This window comes from Lacerta agilis, chromosome 6 (genome assembly GCF_009819535.1).
Source record: "Lacerta agilis isolate rLacAgi1 chromosome 6, rLacAgi1.pri, whole genome shotgun sequence".
Taxonomy (NCBI): Eukaryota; Metazoa; Chordata; class Lepidosauria; order Squamata; family Lacertidae; genus Lacerta; species Lacerta agilis.
In genome coordinates this window covers 19,613,920-19,633,876 of record NC_046317.1, presented here as the reverse complement: position 1 = coordinate 19,633,876, position 19,957 = coordinate 19,613,920, and the positions used below count along the sequence as shown (strand labels likewise).

The window sequence follows — 19,957 nt, the reverse complement described above, 5'->3', positions numbered from 1 at the left end:
TACGCAGAGTTTGTTTACAAAACGTTTGACCACCATGACGTAAATCTAGGCTGATAGCACCTTCGCATTCTTAATGGTAATTAGAAAATAACGAAGCACTCGAAACAAAGGATGAATTGCCTCTTGGGTTGACTGATGCTGGAGACTTTGACTGGCAGATTTACTTCAACTGCAAAATGAAATCAACAGATGATATGAACTTTTGCTTCACAGTCCATGTTCAGAATTAATTCACAAGCTCTTCAGTCACGAGATCTTACAGATATTAAGCCAGGCTATTGCTCCAGAAATCCACTAGTTCAACAAGTATATGCAATAAAGCCCATGCATTATGTATACATTATCATGGAATATAATTTGGTTTGTTGAATCTGATTGCATATTTTGAAAGGGTTTTGGTTTTTTTGCATTAGATTTGAAAATGAGCCATTGGTTCTTCAGCACTTAATACCTTAAGAAGGCGAGTCTTCTGAGTGAACTGTGGTTCAGCTAAATATTGCTTCACAGCCATCATTTTTCATTTTCTGTCTTAACTAAGGTTCTTTTAAAACTTCACCTTGGGCAGTGTATTTCCTGGGTTTATCCAGCAATGCTAGTGTAATGTATAAAGGCTTGCTAGGCTACTGTCAGAGCGCTTCATGGTGGAACAACAAAGATCTCACAAATGCACCTCTCGTTTCCAATGTTGAAGCTGCAGTTGGTCGGAATGGGAATGTATGGTAGAAAGCAAGTCCCTTTTTACTAATCAACAAAGATGATCGCGCATATTTTCAAATGAATGAAAATCACCTGATTCTGCCCCCCCCCAAAGGCCATTTTCTTGAACAGTTGTGTGTCAAGACAAGTTTGCTTAGAAAAAGAAAAGTCACTGCTAACCGATGGTTAGATGCTTCCTCTCCCCCCCCCCCAACCACCCACAGTTGGCTTAGCTTTAGCTGGAGGGAGATTTATTCATGGCTTTTAATGAAGTTAGGCATCAGAAATGCTTAAAACGGAATTGTATTGGTACACTAGTTTCTGTTCAAAAAGACTGTAACGTGGAACTTCTGGTTTTTATGGGAATAATCTCCTTTTAAAATGTATCTCTTAACTCTGCATGTGTATTCCATTACTTGCCGATTTTATTTTTATTTTGCTTGCTATTAATTTAGAAATGCAAGTATCTGACACAGTCTCTAATTCAAGGTCTGAAGATGAGTTGTGGCCCAATACACTTCTTCAGTGATATCCATTCCTTTCCACAAGACACATCAGGGCTGCTTCACACATGAAGATTCCCATATAATGTGAGAAGTGCACTGTGAGTAACCTGCCCCGTGGGTGCATACACTGTAGAAAATGCACGTGCCCTTTTTCCACACGCTATAGCAAATTCTATTTTTTTCCCCTTTCAGAGATACAGTGTACCTCTGTGTAGATTAATGTGAAGTGCCATTGGCTTTGAACCCATTTCAGTAAAATGGCTTTTAATTAAAGGTAAGAAAGAACCCCCATTCCCCCCCCCCATGCGTATTGTCCATATTTCAGAACTTTGCTCGTGTCTTCCGTTGAGCACACACTAAATCATTGGTTGTGGCTGAACCCGAGCACCTAGAAATTGCTTAACCCTTGAGTTGGTGTTAATTTGCTTAAGGCCTTTCCCCAAGGAAGTAGTCCTCTTTATTCTAACTTCTCTCACCCAAATGACAAATACTGAGCCTTGTTAAACCAGACTTTGCCAAACACGTGGCTTTGAAATTTGCTTTTATCTAACTTTGGCAGCAGAGGTTAAATCAATGCATAGCTTTTACACAACTGCCAAAATGAGATTCTAGTGCAATAGGGATGCTTACCCAATAAACAAATGTCGATGTTTCTTTCCAACGATAATGTAAGGCCTTCAGTTTAGGGGAGGAGGTTTATATTATATTCTTGTCAACCAAACCCTTAAGTTGTATGAAGTGAAGAAAAAGTGTCCTTTATACTTTTAGGCTTGGGTGTCGGCACACTATGCAGCCATAGGATCGGTCTAATTTTTGAGTAACTTGTTGTACAACATTAAACCACTGCATAGGGCAGGTGTTGGTACAGCTGGTAGCCAACAGCCTCAGCGGTATTCTTACTCCTGAAGCTTTTACAGGATAAAGGTCACTTCTAAAAAGGAAAGCTTCCAGTTACATTAAGATACTGGCAGTCCTGAATAGTAAATGAAATATTGCGTGGTCTAGGACTTTAGAATAGTGTAAAGGGTTAAAAACCGAAGAATGGACGGTAACTGCGTTTTACCAGGTGAATGATACTGGAATAGATGTGAGGAAATGGAGATAGGCAGTTGGTTATGCCAGTGCAACTAAAAGGAGCAATTACATTTTTGAGGGAGGGGAAATGCAGTACGGTTTCTTTCAAATATGGCAGTTCAGCTCAAGTTCTTAAACTTGGCTAACCTGGTTCCATTTTCTACATCGCTGTCGCATTGATTCTTGCTGCCGAAAGTTTTTTTTTTTTTTGTATTCCTGCAACATTTGTGTGTGTGTGTGTGTGTGTGTGTGTCCCTTCTAAGTGCGGTTTCCTACCCTGACCTAATCTTCAGTCTTAGGATAATTGCTTTATACCCTCCAAGAATTGTGTCTCATTGACTGATTAAATGCTGCCACCAAACCTCGTGAAAATGCACAGGCCCACGCCAAGCGTTTGGTTGGAATTAAAAATGCCACTGTGGATGTGGAATGTTTTATTTATTTTCACAGTCCCATTACCTGAATACTGTAGTTCTAATTTTGGCCTGGGATCAGTTTTCCGTGGCAAGTGTTTTAACAGAAGCACTGCTTACATAGTTCACGTCCCAGAGGTATACCAAAAAAAGAACTGATGGGCATAGCGATCTTGTTGCCAAAATTGTAACTAGTACTTTCAGATCAGATAGAATGGGAAAACAGTGCTGAAACCCCATTTCCTAACTTGCACATAAAAAATGGGACTCTGGTGTCAGTCAGCCTGTTGTATTTCTCAATGCATGATGTACCGGTGCAATTGAAGGACTTCACTGTTTCAGTGAATTCAAAGAGGTGACTACAGATAATTGACTGTGTATACTGTAGTTGGTTTGGGAATGCTAAAGCAAGTAGCCAGTCTGACTTGCCGTAAGTGCAATACTGGACATTCTAATGCATTTTTTTTTTCTACTTGAACACAGTCTTTGGAATATTTAAACAGCTAATATGTTTGAGACAATATTTGGGATCAATTTTCCTATCAATAAACTTTTTCCTTTTGCAAACGTTTTTCAAATGTGTGTTTTGTTCCTGGGGTGGGGTGGGGGCGCCATTTGCACATTCCCGGCCGCCCTCAAGCAAACCACCTGCTGGACAAATGTAATGTGAGAACTAGAAGTTGGGAATCACATCTTGTGACATCCGAAGCTCTCACTCGTGGAAGGAGAAGGAGAGGCAATCCCCTATCCTGTAAACCTGTTCTGGAGACTTGGGAGGCCCTTCAGAACAGTGTGGAAGGTTGCCTGAGAGTCTGTAGAGATGATGAATGAAAATAGTTTTATCTCTCCCCCCCCCCTTCAATGACAAGAGAAATCTCTGCTGCACTGAAGGCCAATGGAAGATTTACAGAAGAGGAACACTGGATCCAAGCTTAGTCGATCTCAGCTGTGGGGAGGTCAAAATCTAAACCACCATGAAATCGGTAGAATGCACTGCTATGGTCAAAAGAATTGCTACATCATTTGGTGCAGTAATACCATGTCTGTTCCCCCTCCCCTCTGGCTATCATATCCTGTAATCCAAATCTTGTTGTGTAAGCAGAAATCTATTCACATATGGATAGCATTGGATGCAAGCCATTGTTTAATGTGTTACATATGTAAGCTGATCAAATGCACAATGCGTTTAATTTCTCAAAGCTTCAGCATCGTTCAGCTCGAAGGCTAATGAGGGTTTTAGCGCCTAAGTAAAAAAGTTGTGCTTTGATCAGAATGACCATTAAAATGTATAGAGAGCACACACTTTGTGAGAGAAGCCGTAGCACAGACAGGCCTGAATTTTTCAGTGGAAGACTGACTCTGTATCTAGAACAACCAACACTATTTATACTGATATGCAGAAACAGTTCTCTAACACACAAAAGCAAGCATATTTTACATGTCTCATTCTGAACTGGCTTTTTATTGGTAGGTAACTTTTTTTAAAAAAAAAAATGCATTTCATACCGAATTTAGGCAGCCTGCCAAACGACCAGACTTGATTATTGCTCCCCGGGTTTTATTCCTCGGTAAATAGTCTGGTGTCATCATAGGGACTGGCAACAGGACTTTCTGGCAGTCTACTTGGGCAGCTGGGGTGGGCTTCCCCCTCTTGCAAAATGTATGGCTAACTAGTGACACCAGATTCAGCTCAAAGCATGTGCATAAACAAGTCTTTATTCAGCCATGTGCTCAAAAATGGATTTGTCAACTGCAAAGAGCTTGAGCATGTCTAGTTCCAACGGATGCAAAGTTCCAGTTATGATCAAAGAGTGTAGAGGATCGCCTAATGCCACCGTAGTCATTTCCTGTAGAGTACCGGAAGCAATCTTTTGATCCGCTGCACCCACTCTTGCTAAGCCTACACAGACTGTGTTTTCTGCAATTTCTGTTAAAAAGGGGGAAAAAAGTTAAGAGAACAAAGAATATTACGGAAACATAGTGAAAGAAGTTGGTGTGCTTGGCACACTTCTGATGCTTTCTCCCTAAAAAAAGTTACACGCTGCTTACAAGAAAGACACTGTCCTCTGAAGACTAATATGGACTTCTCTAAAAAAAACACAACCACACGTGTACGTTGCTCAAGTACTTCGCAATAGGATGTGGCAAATGTGAGAAGTGTCAAGCCCAGGAAGCAAGTTCTCATTCTCAAGGTACTGAACTGCAGGTATAAACCAGTGGGGTAAGTAGTCATTCATAGTGTCATCAAGTGAAGGCCGCCTAGCTGAAAAGACTGATTCTGCCCTCCTGGCCTAGTAACTGTTTTGATTTATCAGCAAAAGGACCAGAGCAGGTTGGGGAATCTGTGGTCCTCCGGGCGTTTTAACAGAAATCCCATCGGCCCCGACTAGCAAAGGCCAATGTTTAGGGATGATGACTCTAGAGTCCAACACCATTTGGAAAGCCATAGGTTGCCATTCCTAGACTGCAGAATATGCAAGAGAAGCTTAAGACAGGGCTGTAGTGTGGGGAAGATGCTGGTATGACTGAGCTCGGCATTTTCGTGCCCTCTGGCACACATCACGGTGTTTTGCGTGCCAAAAGCGGTTTAGTCATGCTGGCCACGTGACCTGGAAAGCTGTCTGTGGGCAAACGCTGGCTTCCTCGGCCTGGAAGCGGAGACGAGTGCCGCACTTCATAGTCAAATTCAACTGGACTTAACTGTCCAGGGGTCCTTTACCATTTTTTACCTTACTAAGTAAGTATTGTAGTTTTATACACGGATAGTGCAGAGGGGTGGGGTGGGCAATTGGTTGCAGCCACGAGCAGGAGATTGTCAGCAGCGATTGGGCGGGTGATTGGCGGTGGCGGCAAGGCCTGCTTATGATTGGCTGCCGCTGCAGCAATTAGGCGGGAGATTGGTGGCTGCTGGTGGTGAGCGGGCAGGTGATTGGTGGCTTTGGCAACACATGCGATTGGCAGTGTTGGTCTAGCGGTGAGCGATTTTTGGCAACCCCCCCGAAAAAGCTCAACAACTCTGGACAATCTCCCCCCATTTTCTTAATATGGAGTCCCCCCAAAAAGGGGTTGTCTTATACATGGAAAAATATGGTAAATTGTGATTAATATGAAGGTACTGCTGGTATCTAAACTTCCCACAAGGAAGATTAAATGGAATGTGTTACGTAGGAAGGCGAAATCACCCATCCCGACACGATATATCTGCAGGGTTTGTTAAATTCTGCTGCATCTCTGCATGGAGTCTTGATTGGATCAGAGGCGGATTTAGGGACGCTTGACCAGATCACCCGCACTGGACGATGAGCCAAGAGGGCGCCACAAACATGACTTGGAATGGAAGGCAAGAGGTGTCTTGTTAGTGCGCCAAATTTTGGCGTCACATAGGATGCTGCTGAAATGTGAAAGCCCAAAATCCACCACTGATTGGATTGCTATGAGTTGTGTGTGCCATAGTTTGTTAGATTTGCCTCCTTCCAAACAGGGCTTGTTTAGAGAGGCCACTCCAGTGAGAATCAAAGAGACTGATTCCACTGATAACGGCTAATTCTTTCATATCCTTTCCGGGCTCTTAATTGTGCCTCCCGTTTTGTTTCAGAAAGGCAGTGCATGTGGGCTAGCCGGACTTTGCGAAGTGTTTTGTCATTGCTTCCACCCAATCACTACTTGGCCATTCGACAGCCTACAGCACTATGGAAGGTGTCTGCCTTTCATTAACCAACAAGAACTCCTAGATCCGTCAAAAGTTGACTATTAAGACACACGTTCCCAGGATCAATGCGCCTCCGCTGTTTCTGCAGCAGCTAGTAGCTCCGGGAAAAGCAAGCACAGCAAACAGAGTAAGGTCAAAGTGATTCACTCTGAAGTATGTTCATATGGGATTTGCATTTCTTTTCTTTTTTTTTAAAAAAAAACCAACTGGTTCGTGGAGTTTGTGGCTGGTTTGTGCGCAGGCCAACATTTTGTGGCTACAGCGCTCTGCCTCCGGTCCTGCTTGAAGTTCACTTCACTGTGGCTGATGAACCACAGCGAATGCTTGGCCTCTGCAGGCAATTGCTAGCCTGCCAATTTCAAGAGGGCCCATCTCCATCGCAAATTGCGAGTTATTTGATGCTGCAGCGGTCTGGACAAAGGAGGGGAGGGCCAGCCTCAAAATGCTAGCGGCCAGAGCTCACGTGTGTACCTGGTTCCTCGCCTTGTAGCCGCCTGTTTTGCACAATAGCGAGAAGCTGCTCCGCTGCCTGGTTCACGCTCATATACCTCGGTGGCTCGTAAATCTTCTTCCCCCTGATGGAAGGAAAAAAGGTACAGTCGTCAGGTCAGCAACTGTCCCCCCCTGTATCCCAGTCAAGTAGTGGGATCCATGTACAGTAAAGCAAAAATGAATTTAACACGGCTTGCCCAAAATGGTTAAGCTTCAAGATAAGACTTCCTTTGTTGCATCAAACCACGGTCTCACATTCACTCTCTGGAAGCTCTTAAGAGGGGCTGGCAGCCAAATGGCTCTCAAATATAGAGGCCCATTTAGTTTAGACCCTCGCTAGAAGCCTGTGTGTGCATGTTTTGTCTCATCCATCATGTTTTTGGCAAGGATTACACCGCGAAAAGGAGGTCTACAGGCAGTCCCTGATGAGAAGCAGGCGGGTGTTATACACGCTGTCCTCTGATCAGCTGGAGACATAAAGCAAACACTTCCAAGTTTTTAAACAGCTGAATCCAGGTGTATGTTACAGCCACAGGAACAGCAGACACTACTAGCAGGCTCTTTTTTTGTGGCGTCAGCATCCCAGAACCGCCAGCTTGCAGAAGAAGCGTGTACCAACAATTAAGTTGGTCGGTGTTGATGAAAGTCTCCTCTGTGCATGTGCTGTGAATCAGAGCCCACTGCGTGGCTGTTTTGAAGCTTTCAAGCTAGGAATTAGAGCCTACATGAGTAAACTGAAAATGCTCTCCGCATCTGAGAGGTGCCACATGTTGCGCTGCCTCCTCGGCACAATCACAAGTCACGTATATTTCGGGACCCCTGCTAATCTACTGTAACTGCCGAGATACATCAGAGAGCACGCTGCCTGTGCCAAATTGGAAGGGAAGCCTGTATTTTTCTACCATATACTGTATAGTTACATAATTATAGACCCAAAAGCCAGCTCTCAAAGGGTTGTTTTCTGCAAAGTTTGCCAGGCCTGGAGTTGGCAAGAGCAAAGCTCATGAAGAAGTTCCAAGGTAAATTTCCACCAGAGATTGTCGGACTCTGTGGATGTGAATCTAGATCAAAGTGAGGATGTGCCTGGAGGTGATCAATAGTTCCAGTGGAGAGGAAGAAGGAAGCTGACTCGACTGATCTCTCCTAGATTAGAAATACTGAGCGATCAGGAGGAAAAACGAAACTGCAATCAAACCTTGGTTCCCGAACGCCTCAGTTATCTTACGTTTCGGCTCCCGAACGCCGAAAACCCGGAAGTTAAGTGTTCCGGTTTTCTAATGTTTTTCAGAACCCAAACTTTTGACGCAGCTTCCACTGAGTGCAAGAAGCTTTTGCAACCAATGGGAAGCCGCGCCTCAGTTTTTGAACATTTCGGAAGCCAAACGGGCTTCTGGAATGGATTTTGTTCGAGAATTGAGGTGCCACTGTACCATAGATGAAATTACTAGGGGTCATAGCTAGCTAGCCTAATTCTGGGCACTTATTACTGGCGATATGGGGTGCATACGGAACCCGAGAAACTGAACAGACTTATTAAACCATGTGCTTCCCTCCAATCTTAAAAAATTCTTCATTAAATGCTAAAAGACACCAAGACAACCATCACCGCTGCTTTGCCATATGAGCCCAATCCTGTAACAGAAACATCGGAAGCTGCTTACACTGACTCACACCTTTGATCCCTCTAGCTAAGTGTTATCTATATTGACAGGCAGTGTCTTTCCTGATTTCAAGTCTGTCCTAGTCGTACTTGGAGCTGCCAGGGATTGAACTTGGGAGCTTCTGCAGGCAAAGCAGATGTTCCACACCTGAGACACCCCCACCCCCGCCTCACAAAAAAGGCACCTGAAAGGGAGGGTGCGTGCACAACCGAGACAAAACAAGATCATCTAAATCGGGTCAGCAAACTTACCGCACCTCGGGCCGGTGTCTCCAGCGCCAATTGTGTGGCAGGCCGGAGGGTGGGAGAGGGTGCGCCAATATGTGTACACACACGCTCTTTCCGGCGCACTTCCGGGTCAGAGGAGCTTGTGTGCATGTGCACAGGCCTCCTCTGACCTGGATGTGCACCGGAAATAACGCTTGCGCATGCGCACAAGCTATTTCCGGTGCTCCTCCGACCCAGAAGTGGGCAGCTGTGCCGTGCTGGTAAGATTGGGCAGCAGCAGCGGCCGGTGGGGGTCACTGCGGGCAGGATAAATGAGTCCCTCGGGCTGTATCCGGCCCGTGGGCCTTAGTTTGGAGACCTCTGATCTAAATGGCTTTCGTTTGCTAGCGTGAAAAGAGTTGCTTTGCATCGTTCAGACACTGGTTCCTGCCTTCACCTATCCCAGTGCTGCCTGAAGCAAGTCGCTTCATCCTGCGGCACTGCGGGACGGACTGCAGACAAAACCAAACTGGGTAGCAGGAGAGGACACTTCCTCCTTAAGCCTACAGAGATATTTTGGCACCTGTGTTCACCATTCATGTCCACTGTTTAAGCAGGATTCCTAAACCAGCTCCAATTTTTAGTTAAGAAAGCAAGCTGGATGGCCTGAAATGTGATTAGTATGGCAGCTGATCGGTCCTTCTAACTCAAGGGTGGCGGCCCATTAGCCATGCCGGGTTGGTGCTGATGGGAGTTGGGAGTCCAGTAACAGTTTTGAGGGCTACTGGCTCCCTCCCCCTCCCCCAACCACACCTTAAATTGAAACATGGAGAGAATCTTTCTCTATACCGTGGTTTCAGTATGCGTTTCACTTACATGCCAGCACTAAGCTGTGAATTATCAGTTGCAGACCACACACGTTTGAAGAAACAACTTACTTCATGAGATTCTCCAGCGACTGTTCCTTGACTTTAATGTCTGCAGGGAAACATAAAGGTACAGACACTTCAAGTTGATTGCCTGTGTATTACTTTCACAAGTATTAAGACGGAGGACTTTTTTTTTTTTAAATCGTGCTGCGTTCGATATATCTCTCTTTCATGCACACCCCTGGCATGTATACGTCATGAAATTCTACTCAATATTGATCCAGAGTCGATTCCAATGCATAGTTAGCAGAGTAACAGCTTAAACATGTTGTTGCAGGGTTCCCAGAAAATAGACCAGAGGCAATAGTATTTCATCCAGCGGAGCTTTACTGCTACTGAAGGCAAATGAGCGTAATGGTCACAAATCCAATACAGTGGTACCTCAGGTTACAGACGCTTCAGGTTACAGATGCTTCAGGTTACAGATGCTTCAGGTTACAGACTCCGCTAACCCAGAAATAATGCTTCAGGTTAAGAACTTTGCTTCAGGATAAGAACAGAAATCGTGCTCTGGCGGCACAACGGCAGTGGGAGGTCCCATTAGCTAAAGTGGTGCTTCAGGTTAAGATCAGTTTCAGGTTAAGAATGGACCTCCAGAACGAATTAATTTCTTAACCCGAGGTACCACTGTACATCCCTAAGAAATCCAGTTGCAAATCACTTAAACTTATAACAAGTCTAAACCTTAAGACTAAGCATACTATGTACAGTAGTACCTCGGGTTACAAATGCTTTGGGTTACAAACTCTGCTAACCCGGAAGTAGTACCTCGAGTTACGAACTTTGCCCCAGGATGAGAACAGAAATCGTGCACCGGTGATGCGGTGGCAACAGGAGGCCCCATTAGCGAAAGCGCGCCTCAGGTTAAGAACGGTTTCGGGTTAAGAACGGACCTTCGGAATGAATTAAGCTCATAACCCAAGGTACTACTGTAGAGAAAAGCACACCAGAAGGAGAGATAGAAAGAGAAAAGGAAACCCAGGCTCCTTCTGGCCTTGCTATTCTGGCCTTCCAGAACGTCGCTACAGGACTTTATATACAAAATCGGCTAGGCACAAGAATAGTTTTTTCCCTTGTGCCATTAAATTGTTAAATTCGTAGTTGTACAGCTGAAGGGGAGGTAAATTATGGGTGGGGTTTCTTTGCTTCTTTTTATTGTGAGAGGAAAGGTGTCTGTATGTTTTACATTGCAATGTAGCCGAAACAAATTCCAAGTATGTTGGAAAATGTACTTGGCCAATAATAAATTATTCTTATTATTATTATTCTATTATAGTCAGCATGACCTTGACAGAAGGAGATAACAGAACCAGTTTAAGCCAGCTGTACCCAGCTTCTCTGAAGGAATAACCCAAACACCATGAACCTTCTGCCTGTTTCTTTCACATAGAGAAGCTTCCAGAACCCTCTTGAATTAATTAGAAGAGGAAAGACCTCTACACATCAGATCAATACTTTCTGCACTAAGAAATGCAAACTGACAGTATAGTCTTACAACCCAACGTCTGGTATATGGTTGAAATCTGACCAAGCCATGCTCACGGCAGACCAGCTGAAACCTTTGGAATTAACTTCGTTCTCTGGGTCTGCTCTGAGTTTTACTTGATCGACAGACACTACCCATCGTTTCTAAGTGGGACCTGCAACAAATCGTTACCGTGTGGAGCAGTCATGTTGACCGTGCCAGCCAGACATCATTCCATTTCCCCCTGTGATACTCAGTCTGCCATCATTCCAGGGCTGTTTTTAGGTTTCTCTCTCTCCGCCAAAGGCTCTGTTTAGTTCTGCAAATCCTGGGCAGCCCCAAGCCTCTTAATTGTTCCCGATCCAGCTCGGCTGGTATGCTTGGATGGTCCTAATTTGGAGACGCATGGGGAAGTCTGCAGCTCAGTGGTACAGCATCTACCTTGCATGAGAAAGCTCCCAGGGTCAATCTTTGGCACCTCCAGGAAGAGTTGGCAGGGAACTGCTGCCTGAAACCCTCCAGCCAGTCATTGTGGCTCAGGTAGATGAGCCACTGTTGCGATGCAGTGTAAGGCAGGTTCTGGTGCTAGGTACCCACAGATAAGACTATGTTTAAGACACTATCTATTGTACATAATTCATTGCAACAATTTTTCTTCTTGTGGAAAGTGACACAGCATCCTTTAATTGAACTCTCTTAAATACACATCAGCTGTAGGAAGTTAAAACTGTGATTGTAGCCAAGAAACAAGCTCTGCTGATTTTTTTAGGGCAGACTTACTGCTACATGAGCATATTTGGGGGTTAGAATGGACGAGATCAATGAAGTCGTTTCCTCTCGCTGTCTTCTAAGTGGAAAACTATGTTTTGTGTTGTGCTTCACAGAGGAGATGAAACTTCTTGAAATTGATCGTCTATTAGGTTAGAGCAGCATAAATGAGCTATGGGCAGAAACCCAGGGGCCTGGACATGCAAACCCCTTTAGTTGTGCCTTCCTGTCTCCAATCAAATAACCCCAAAAGACTCAAGGCAAGCCTTCAACCACATTAGTCACCTTTTCCTATTGAATTAGGCGGGCTGCAGATTTTGGTAAGATGAGCTCATTTCATTTTGTTGAGCGCTAACTCATTCTCTTGTATATTTAAATATGCAGCTGTGCCTCTTGTCTTTCCATAAAGTTCTCTAAGCTTAGAAGTATTCGAATCTTGGTAAACCATCTCAAATAACAAATATAATTTTTGTCAGGGCTTTGAAACATTGTGCGGCAGATTTTTTGTCACTATTTCTATCATTGCCTTTTCTCCTGATGAGTTGCAACGGCTATGGTTCGTGTCCATTGATTTCAATGGGCTTATGCTGAGTATGACTTGGCTTGATACAACCCAATGTGTTTCCAAGCTTTTGCAGTCTCGATTCTCCTACTTGGAATTCCTGCTTTATTTTACAGCTTTCGCCCAATGCAAACCTTCAAGTTGTACACAAACAAGAACAGAACTGTGATGGCCTGGGAGTCAGACTCTGATGCTGAACCTGAGGGATCCCAGCCTGCACAGGATTCCCCGCCTCCAGAACCAGCTGAGCCGGGGCCAGGGCTTGAGCCTGAAGGATCCCCACCTGTGCTGGATCCCCAGGTGCAGGCATCAGCAGAGTCTGCTCTGGCTCCTGATGGGAGGGAGGACTCATTGCCTGCAGGTGCTCCACTCCCAGCCTCGTCAGAAGAAGCAGAGGCATCCCCTGGGTCTAGTAACCCACCAGCCTCTCCTGAGCTACAGAGGCTCAGGGCAGAGAGGCGAAGGGAGTTAAGTGTCTGCAGGAGGAGTGCTCGCCTCCAGGCCCGGAGGAGAGGCGAGTCTCCGGAGGATCGGGACCGCCCTAAGCATAGGGCCAGATAAAAGCCAGCCAGACCCAGCCCAAGTTGCGTGAGCAACTTAGTTGCAAGCGTGTGCTCAACCTGCAACCTTGTGCCTGAACCTGCCTTGGACCTTGACCTGCTCCCTGCCTTGCTCCCCGCCGGATTGACCTCCTTTGGACCCCTAGACCCAGGACTGGACTTGGACCTCGCTTCATGGACAAACCCTTGGGGCCAGCACAGTTTGCTCACGCCACACCCGCACTCCCCCTTCGCTGGGGTGCGTTCGGGAGGAACTAGTAGCCATGGCTGACCAGGCGGCTGCGCTAGTGGCATTGGCCCAGGAGAACCAGGCCTTGACCCACACCGTGCAGCAGCTAAGCAATGCGGTTACGGCGCTTCAGCAGCGTTTGGATGCCCTACCGGCTCCTGGGGCCGCCGCCCCAGCTCCTGGCAAGTACCCAGTGGCCCTGCCAGAGAAATTTGATGGGTCCCCAGCCAGCTTTCCCATGTTTCTCGCCCAGGCCAAGCTGTATATTCAGGGGCGAGCTCGGGATTTCCCTGACGACCGCACCAAGGTGCACTTCCTGATCAGCTTGCTGAAGGACCAGGCGGCCAAGTGGGCGTTGCCGCTGCTCCGGCAAGACTCCCCCTTGCTGACAGACTATACGGGGTTTTGCAATCATCTGGAAACCACGTTCGCCAACCCTCAGAAGGGGAGTCAAGCCAATCGGGCAATTCGGCGGTTGAAACAGGGCAAGTCCACAGTGGCCACCTACGCCACGGAATTTCGGCTGCTGGCGCAGGACTTGACCTGGAACGACTCTGCCCTGCGGGACCAGTATCTCGAGGGACTTTCAGACGAGATACTGGATCAGCTGGCCACGTTGGATCGCCCTGCCACACTGGATGCCCTCATCCAACGGAGTCTGCAGATAGACGATCGGTTGGAGGACCGTCGCCAGGCCCGGGGCCGCCGGCACTCCGGGCTCCCGGCGCCGGTGCTTCCCTGCAGTTCCGTGGCCAGAGCTGAGTCATTGGAGGAGCCGATGCAGCTCGGGGCAGCGCGGCCTCGCCTCTCCCCCTCGGAAAAGACTCGGCGTCGGGAGGGGAACCTGTGTCTCTACTGCGGTGGGAGTGGACACTACGCCCGAACCTGCCCTGAGAAACGCCAGCCGCAGGGAAAACTGCCAACCCCAGTAGCCGATGGCCCAGGCTACCTGGGGACCCAAGCATCGCATGATGGGCCCTCACCAGTGGAATTGCAACACCTCATGATACCGGTGCGTCTATACCCCCCCGGTGGGCCCTGGATTCTCACCCACGCTCTGGTGGATTCGGGGGCAACCCGCTCCTATATGGACTCTGCCTTCGCCACTCAGCATCAGGTGCCGCTTCAGAACAAGCCGGAACCAGTACAGGTGGAGGCAATTGACGGACGGCTCCTACGCTCGGGCGCTGTTACTCGGGAGACCCAGCCCTTGGTCCTGTGCTACCAGCAGCACCGGGAGGTGCGAACCCTGGACATTGCCACCATGCCCCGGTTTCCCCTGGTGCTTGGGATGGACTGGCTGGAGTCACACAATGTTCAGATCGACTGGGTCAATCGGACTGTACGCTTCCCAGACCCGGGTTCCCGTGCTCAGTCCGAGTTAGTAGCAGCTGCCCCCATGGGGCAGGCTGTGTCAACGCTCCCTGCCGTGTACCAGGACTATTTAGACGTGTTCGAGGAACAGGGAGCAGACAAGCTGCCGCCTCATCGGTCCTTCGACTGCGGCATAGACCTACAGCCTGGGGCGCCCCTGCCTGTGAGCCGCCTATATTCTCTTTCGGAGCCAGAGCGTGAAGCCTTGCAGGACTTCCTTCGCAAGAACCTGGAACGTGGGTTCATTAGACCCTCTACCTCACCCACTGCCGCTCCTGTACTCTTCGTTAAGAAGAAGTGTGGGGAGCTTCGCCTCTGCCATGACTACCGGGCCCTGAATAAGATCACCATCCCAGACCGGTACCCCTTGCCCCTTATTGCAGAATTGCTGGAGCGGGTGCAGGGGGCGCAGATGTTCACCAAACTGGATCTCCGAGGGGCCTACAACTTGATTCGGATCCGTGCTGGGGACGAGTGGAAGACTGCATTCGGGACCCGGTATGGGCAGTTTGAATACCTGGTTATGCCGTTCGGATTATGCAACGCGCCCGCCGTGTTTCAACGGTACATCAACCACGTGTTCCAGGACTTGCTAGACAAATACGTGGTGGTGTACCTAGATGATATTCTGATTTATTCCCGTGACCCAGCCCGTCACGAGAGTCATGTTCGGTCCGTGTTGCAGCGCTTGCGGGAGCACCGCCTGTACGCCAAGCTCAGCAAGTGCGAGTTCCACCAGCGGTCAGTGGACTTCCTTGGACACCGACTCTCCCCTGACGGGGTGCAGATGGACCCTGGGAAGGTGGCTGCGGTTCGAGAGTGGGCAGCGCCCCGGAACCGCAAGGACTTACAGCGGTTCCTAGGGTTCGCCAACTATTACCGGACCTTCATTGCAGATTATGCTCATCGCACCACCCCATTAACCCGACTGCTGCGCCCCAAGACGCCCTTCTCCTGGGATGAGGAGGCTGAAGTGGCATTTCAGGGGTTGAAAGCCTGTTTCCAGAGGGCGCCGATTTTACAGCATCCTGATCCCTCTCGTCCCTTCGTGGTGGAGACTGATGCCTCCAGTACGGCTCTCGGTGCCATCCTGTCTCAGCAACACGGACCCGATGCGCCACTGTTACCCTGCGCTTACTACTCCCGGCAGCTCCTTCCGGCGGAGCGTAACTATACCGTGTGGGAGCGGGAACTACTGGCCATCAAGGTGGCCTTTGAGGTCTGGCGCCATCATCTTGAGGGGGCACGACACCCGGTGGAAGTGAGAACGGACCACCGGAATCTGGAATACCTCCAGACCACCCGCAAGTTGAACCAAAGGCAGATCCGGTGGGCGCTGTTTTTCTCCCGGTTCCAGTTCCGGATCCGCTACATCCCTAGCTCCCAAAACCGGAAAGCGGATGCCCTGTCCCGGAAACCTGAGGACGTCGCAGACACTGTACAGCAGGCAGTACCGACGACTATCTTACCACCAGCCGCATTCCTGGCCACTCAGGAGGCTAAGCCGCTGCAGGCTCGGGTGCGAGAACAGCAACGGGTCGACGCTTGGGCACAGGAACGGCTCCGGGAACTGTCTGACGGGTCATGCCCTCGATATCCGGGGCTGGCCCTGCACCAGGGCCTACTGCTGCACCAGGGTCGTCTATACATCCCACCAGGACCATTGCGGGCTGAGGTTCTCCAGATGTCCCACGATGCCCCAGCAGCAGGGCACTTTGGGCGGTACCGGACCACCCATCTGGTAAGCCGGGAGTTCTGGTGGCCCCGCCTGAAGGCTGATGTGGCACGCTATGTTGCTGGTTGCGACGTCTGCCGGCGGGCCAAGGGTCCTACCGGGCGACCCCCCGGTCTGCTCCAGCCATTACCAGTCCCACCGCGTCCCTGGCACACGGTCTCGCTGGACTTTGTGGTGGACTTGCCCCCATCTCGTCACTGTACCTGCCTCCTGGTTTTCACGGACCATTTCACTAAGATGGTGCACTGTGCCCCCTGCCCGTCCATACCCACAGCTAAGGAAACGGCGCAGCTGTACTTGCAGCACATCTTCCGCCTGCATGGCCTGCCCGAGCGTGTGGTCTCTGACCGCGGCGTCCAGTTCACATCCCACTTCTGGCGAGCCCTGCACCAGACCCTTGGGACGGAGGTCTGTCTATCTTCGGCCCACCACCCGCAGACCGATGGCCAGACGGAACGGGCAAATGCGGTGTTGGAGCAGTACCTCCGGTGCTACTGCAGCTTTCAGCAGGATGACTGGGTCGATCACTTGCCATTGGCGGAGTTCGCCTACAACAATGCAGTGAACGCCTCCACCCAGCAGACCCCGTTCCAGGCCTCCTACGGCTACCATCCACGTTTGTTCCCGGACGTGCTGCCAGCTTCCGCGGTCCCCGCAGTGACAGACTGGCTTCAGGAGCTTCAGTCCCAGCAACAATTATTGATGGAGCAACTGCGCCAAGCCAAGGACGCATACAAAGCCCAGGCTGACCGACATCGTCAGGAGGGGCCAGAACTCCGTGTTGGCGATCGGGTGTGGCTCTCCACCCGTCACCTGCATCCTTCTCGGCCCTCACGAAAACTGGATGCACGATTTGCCGGCCCATTCACCATCACTGCGCAGGTGTCGCCGGTGGCGTTTCGCCTCCAGTTACCTCCATCGCTCAAGGTTCACCCAGTATTCCACCGGTCCCTACTTAGTCCAGTCGCCCCGCCCGACGAGTTCCACCCGGACAATCCACGACCGCAGCCAGTTTTGGTTGAGGGGGAGCCTGAGTACGAGGTGGAGCGCATTCTCGACTCACGATACCGCAGGGGGAAGCTCCAATACCTCATCGACTGGAAGGGGTATGGGCCTGAGGATCGTTCATGGGAACCAGCGGGAAACGTCCACGCACCTGCCTGCCTCCGTGATTTCCATGCAGCTTACCCCAGCAAGCCTGGTCCGGCCCCTCGGTTGAGGGGGAGGCCTGGGAGGGGGGATGGTGTGATGGCCTGGGAGTCAGACTCTGATGCTGAACCTGAGGGATCCCAGCCTGCACAGGATTCCCCGCCTCCAGAACCAGCTGAGCCGGGGCCAGGGCTTGAGCCTGAAGGATCCCCACCTGTGCTGGATCCCCAGGTGCAGGCATCAGCAGAGTCTGCTCTGGCTCCTGATGGGAGGGAGGACTCATTGCCTGCAGGTGCTCCACTCCCAGCCTCGTCAGAAGAAGCAGAGGCATCCCCTGGGTCTAGTAACCCACCAGCCTCTCCTGAGCTACAGAGGCTCAGGGCAGAGAGGCGAAGGGAGTTAAGTGTCTGCAGGAGGAGTGCTCGCCTCCAGGCCCGGAGGAGAGGCGAGTCTCCGGAGGATCGGGACCGCCCTAAGCATAGGGCCAGATAAAAGCCAGCCAGACCCAGCCCAAGTTGCGTGAGCAACTTAGTTGCAAGCGTGTGCTCAACCTGCAACCTTGTGCCTGAACCTGCCTTGGACCTTGACCTGCTCCCTGCCTTGCTCCCCGCCGGATTGACCTCCTTTGGACCCCTAGACCCAGGACTGGACTTGGACCTCGCTTCATGGACAAACCCTTGGGGCCAGCACAAGAACAGACGCAATACACAGGAGAAGGCATGCAAGCCCCAACAAAATTCAAGACAAAGGCGATGGTTAAAAGAAGAAGCAGCCAAATTGTAAATGACTGCTTAACAGCCAGGGAGTGACATCTAACTAAGCCATAGTCAGGGAAGACCCATTGCAAATTAATGGGTATCCAACTCCGTAGTCCTGTCAGCTCAAGGCTTTTTGCTTGTGTAGTGGGAATTTCCTCTCTTCTCCTCCCCCTCCGTCATCCCCAAATATGCTCTGGAGACTGGGGAAATGCCTAGGATGGATTAAGGAGGCATGCAGGGGTGGGGAGAAGAGGTGAAGCCCCATGGCACAAGCAGAAATCCTTGCACTGACAGGACAGTTACAGGTGGGTAGCCGTGTTGGTCTGCCATAGTCGAAACAAAATAGAAAATTCTTTCCATTAGCACCTTAGAGACCTACTGAGTTTGTTCTTGGTATCAGCTTTCGTGTGCATGCACACTTCCTCAGATACAGGACAGTTATTTAGCACTACTTTATAGATAGAAGCTACAGCCAAAGCATTTTCTTCCGGCCAAATCTCTTGTTCTGCTACTGACATTTCTCAGTACCCTTTATAATTGTACGTGCACAATTGTCCCACTCTAGTTTCCCCAGCATGCACAGTTGGATGCAAGAGTGTCCACATCTTGATGAGAATCTGACTTCCCAAGCCTAGTCCTTGATCCCGCAAGCGCTGTGTGCTAAAGGGATTTCTCCAGCTGCCTCTTTACTCTGCATTGCCAGCTGAGAGGCAACAGGGGCTTATGCCTTGCATTTCCGGCAGGCGGGAAATGGCTATTTACTTTGCAGTAAAGGCTTTGCTTTGCAGTAAAGTGCTGTTTTCTGCCTGCCGGGTCTGCGAGGCCAGCTGGGCAGTGCATTCTCGATATATTACAGGGTGACAAAACAGGAAACCTTTGTTGCGGTCTGGAGTCCATAATGGTAAGAGACAAAGTATTGATATATCGCCCACAACCTACTTAGGATCTTGTTGATCCATGGCCTTCTCTGACATGTTCTCACCACCACCAATGGTGCTTTCCATGAGTGTACCCGCAATTTATTGCTATGAATGCCAATATCAACAGACCTTTCCTTCCACCCCCTCTCTATGGGAAGTGAGCTAGCATCATAATCTTTCTCCTGCCATTTATACACAGTGGCAATTTCTTTTCATTCAGTCAATTAAATTTTGATTTAATCTGTATTCAGCAAACACACTTTCCACCAGCTCCTCAATAAAGGACATTTTAATATTTAAATCAGGCATCCCCAACCTGTGGTCCTCCAGATGTTTGGCCTACAACTCCCATGATCCCTAGCTAATAGGACCAGTGGTCAGGGATGATGGGAATTGTAGTCCAAAACATCTGGAGGGCCAAAGGTTGGGGATGCCAGTCACTTCACAGTGCAGAATTGTTGCAGAGACAAAGAAACACAAGAACAGGAAGAGGGGAGCAGAAGAAGCCCAAACTTGAATGTTGTAAGATTTTTTGCATCATTTATATGAAAAAGTCAGCAGGTAATTAAAAAAATAAAAATAAAAACACAATAATGCTTGCTTGTCAACCCTCCCTTCTTGCAGTTCTTAAAGAATGGAGGGGAGAGAAAGGGTCAATGAAATGCAAAATGGACAGATTAAGCTGTATGGTGAGGCCATGATGACATATTACATTGGTGGCTGGGAGCATTTAACACCGATTAAATCCACT

General features: G+C 49.0%; 1 protein-coding gene across 5 annotated transcripts in view; it reads right to left on the bottom strand.

Moving 5' to 3' along the window:
- Nucleotides 1–4,130: 4,130 nt before the first annotated feature.
- Nucleotides 4,131–19,957, bottom strand: part of DPH5 (diphthamide biosynthesis 5) — a 54,733-nt gene continuing 38,906 nt past the window's right edge. For 4 of the 5 annotated variants that reach the window (XM_033151508.1, XM_033151505.1, XM_033151507.1 and 1 more), the window contains exons 6-8: nt 9,696–9,735; nt 6,870–6,973; nt 4,131–4,616 (exon numbers count right to left, since the gene is read on the bottom strand). In XM_033151508.1, coding sequence (XP_033007399.1) covers nt 4,405–4,616; nt 6,870–6,973; nt 9,696–9,735 — 356 coding nt within the window. In that variant the 3' untranslated portion in view covers nt 4,131–4,404. The remainder of the gene's footprint in view (nt 4,617–6,869; nt 6,974–9,695; nt 9,736–19,957) is intronic. The other variant, XM_033151509.1, reaches the window with a different exon arrangement.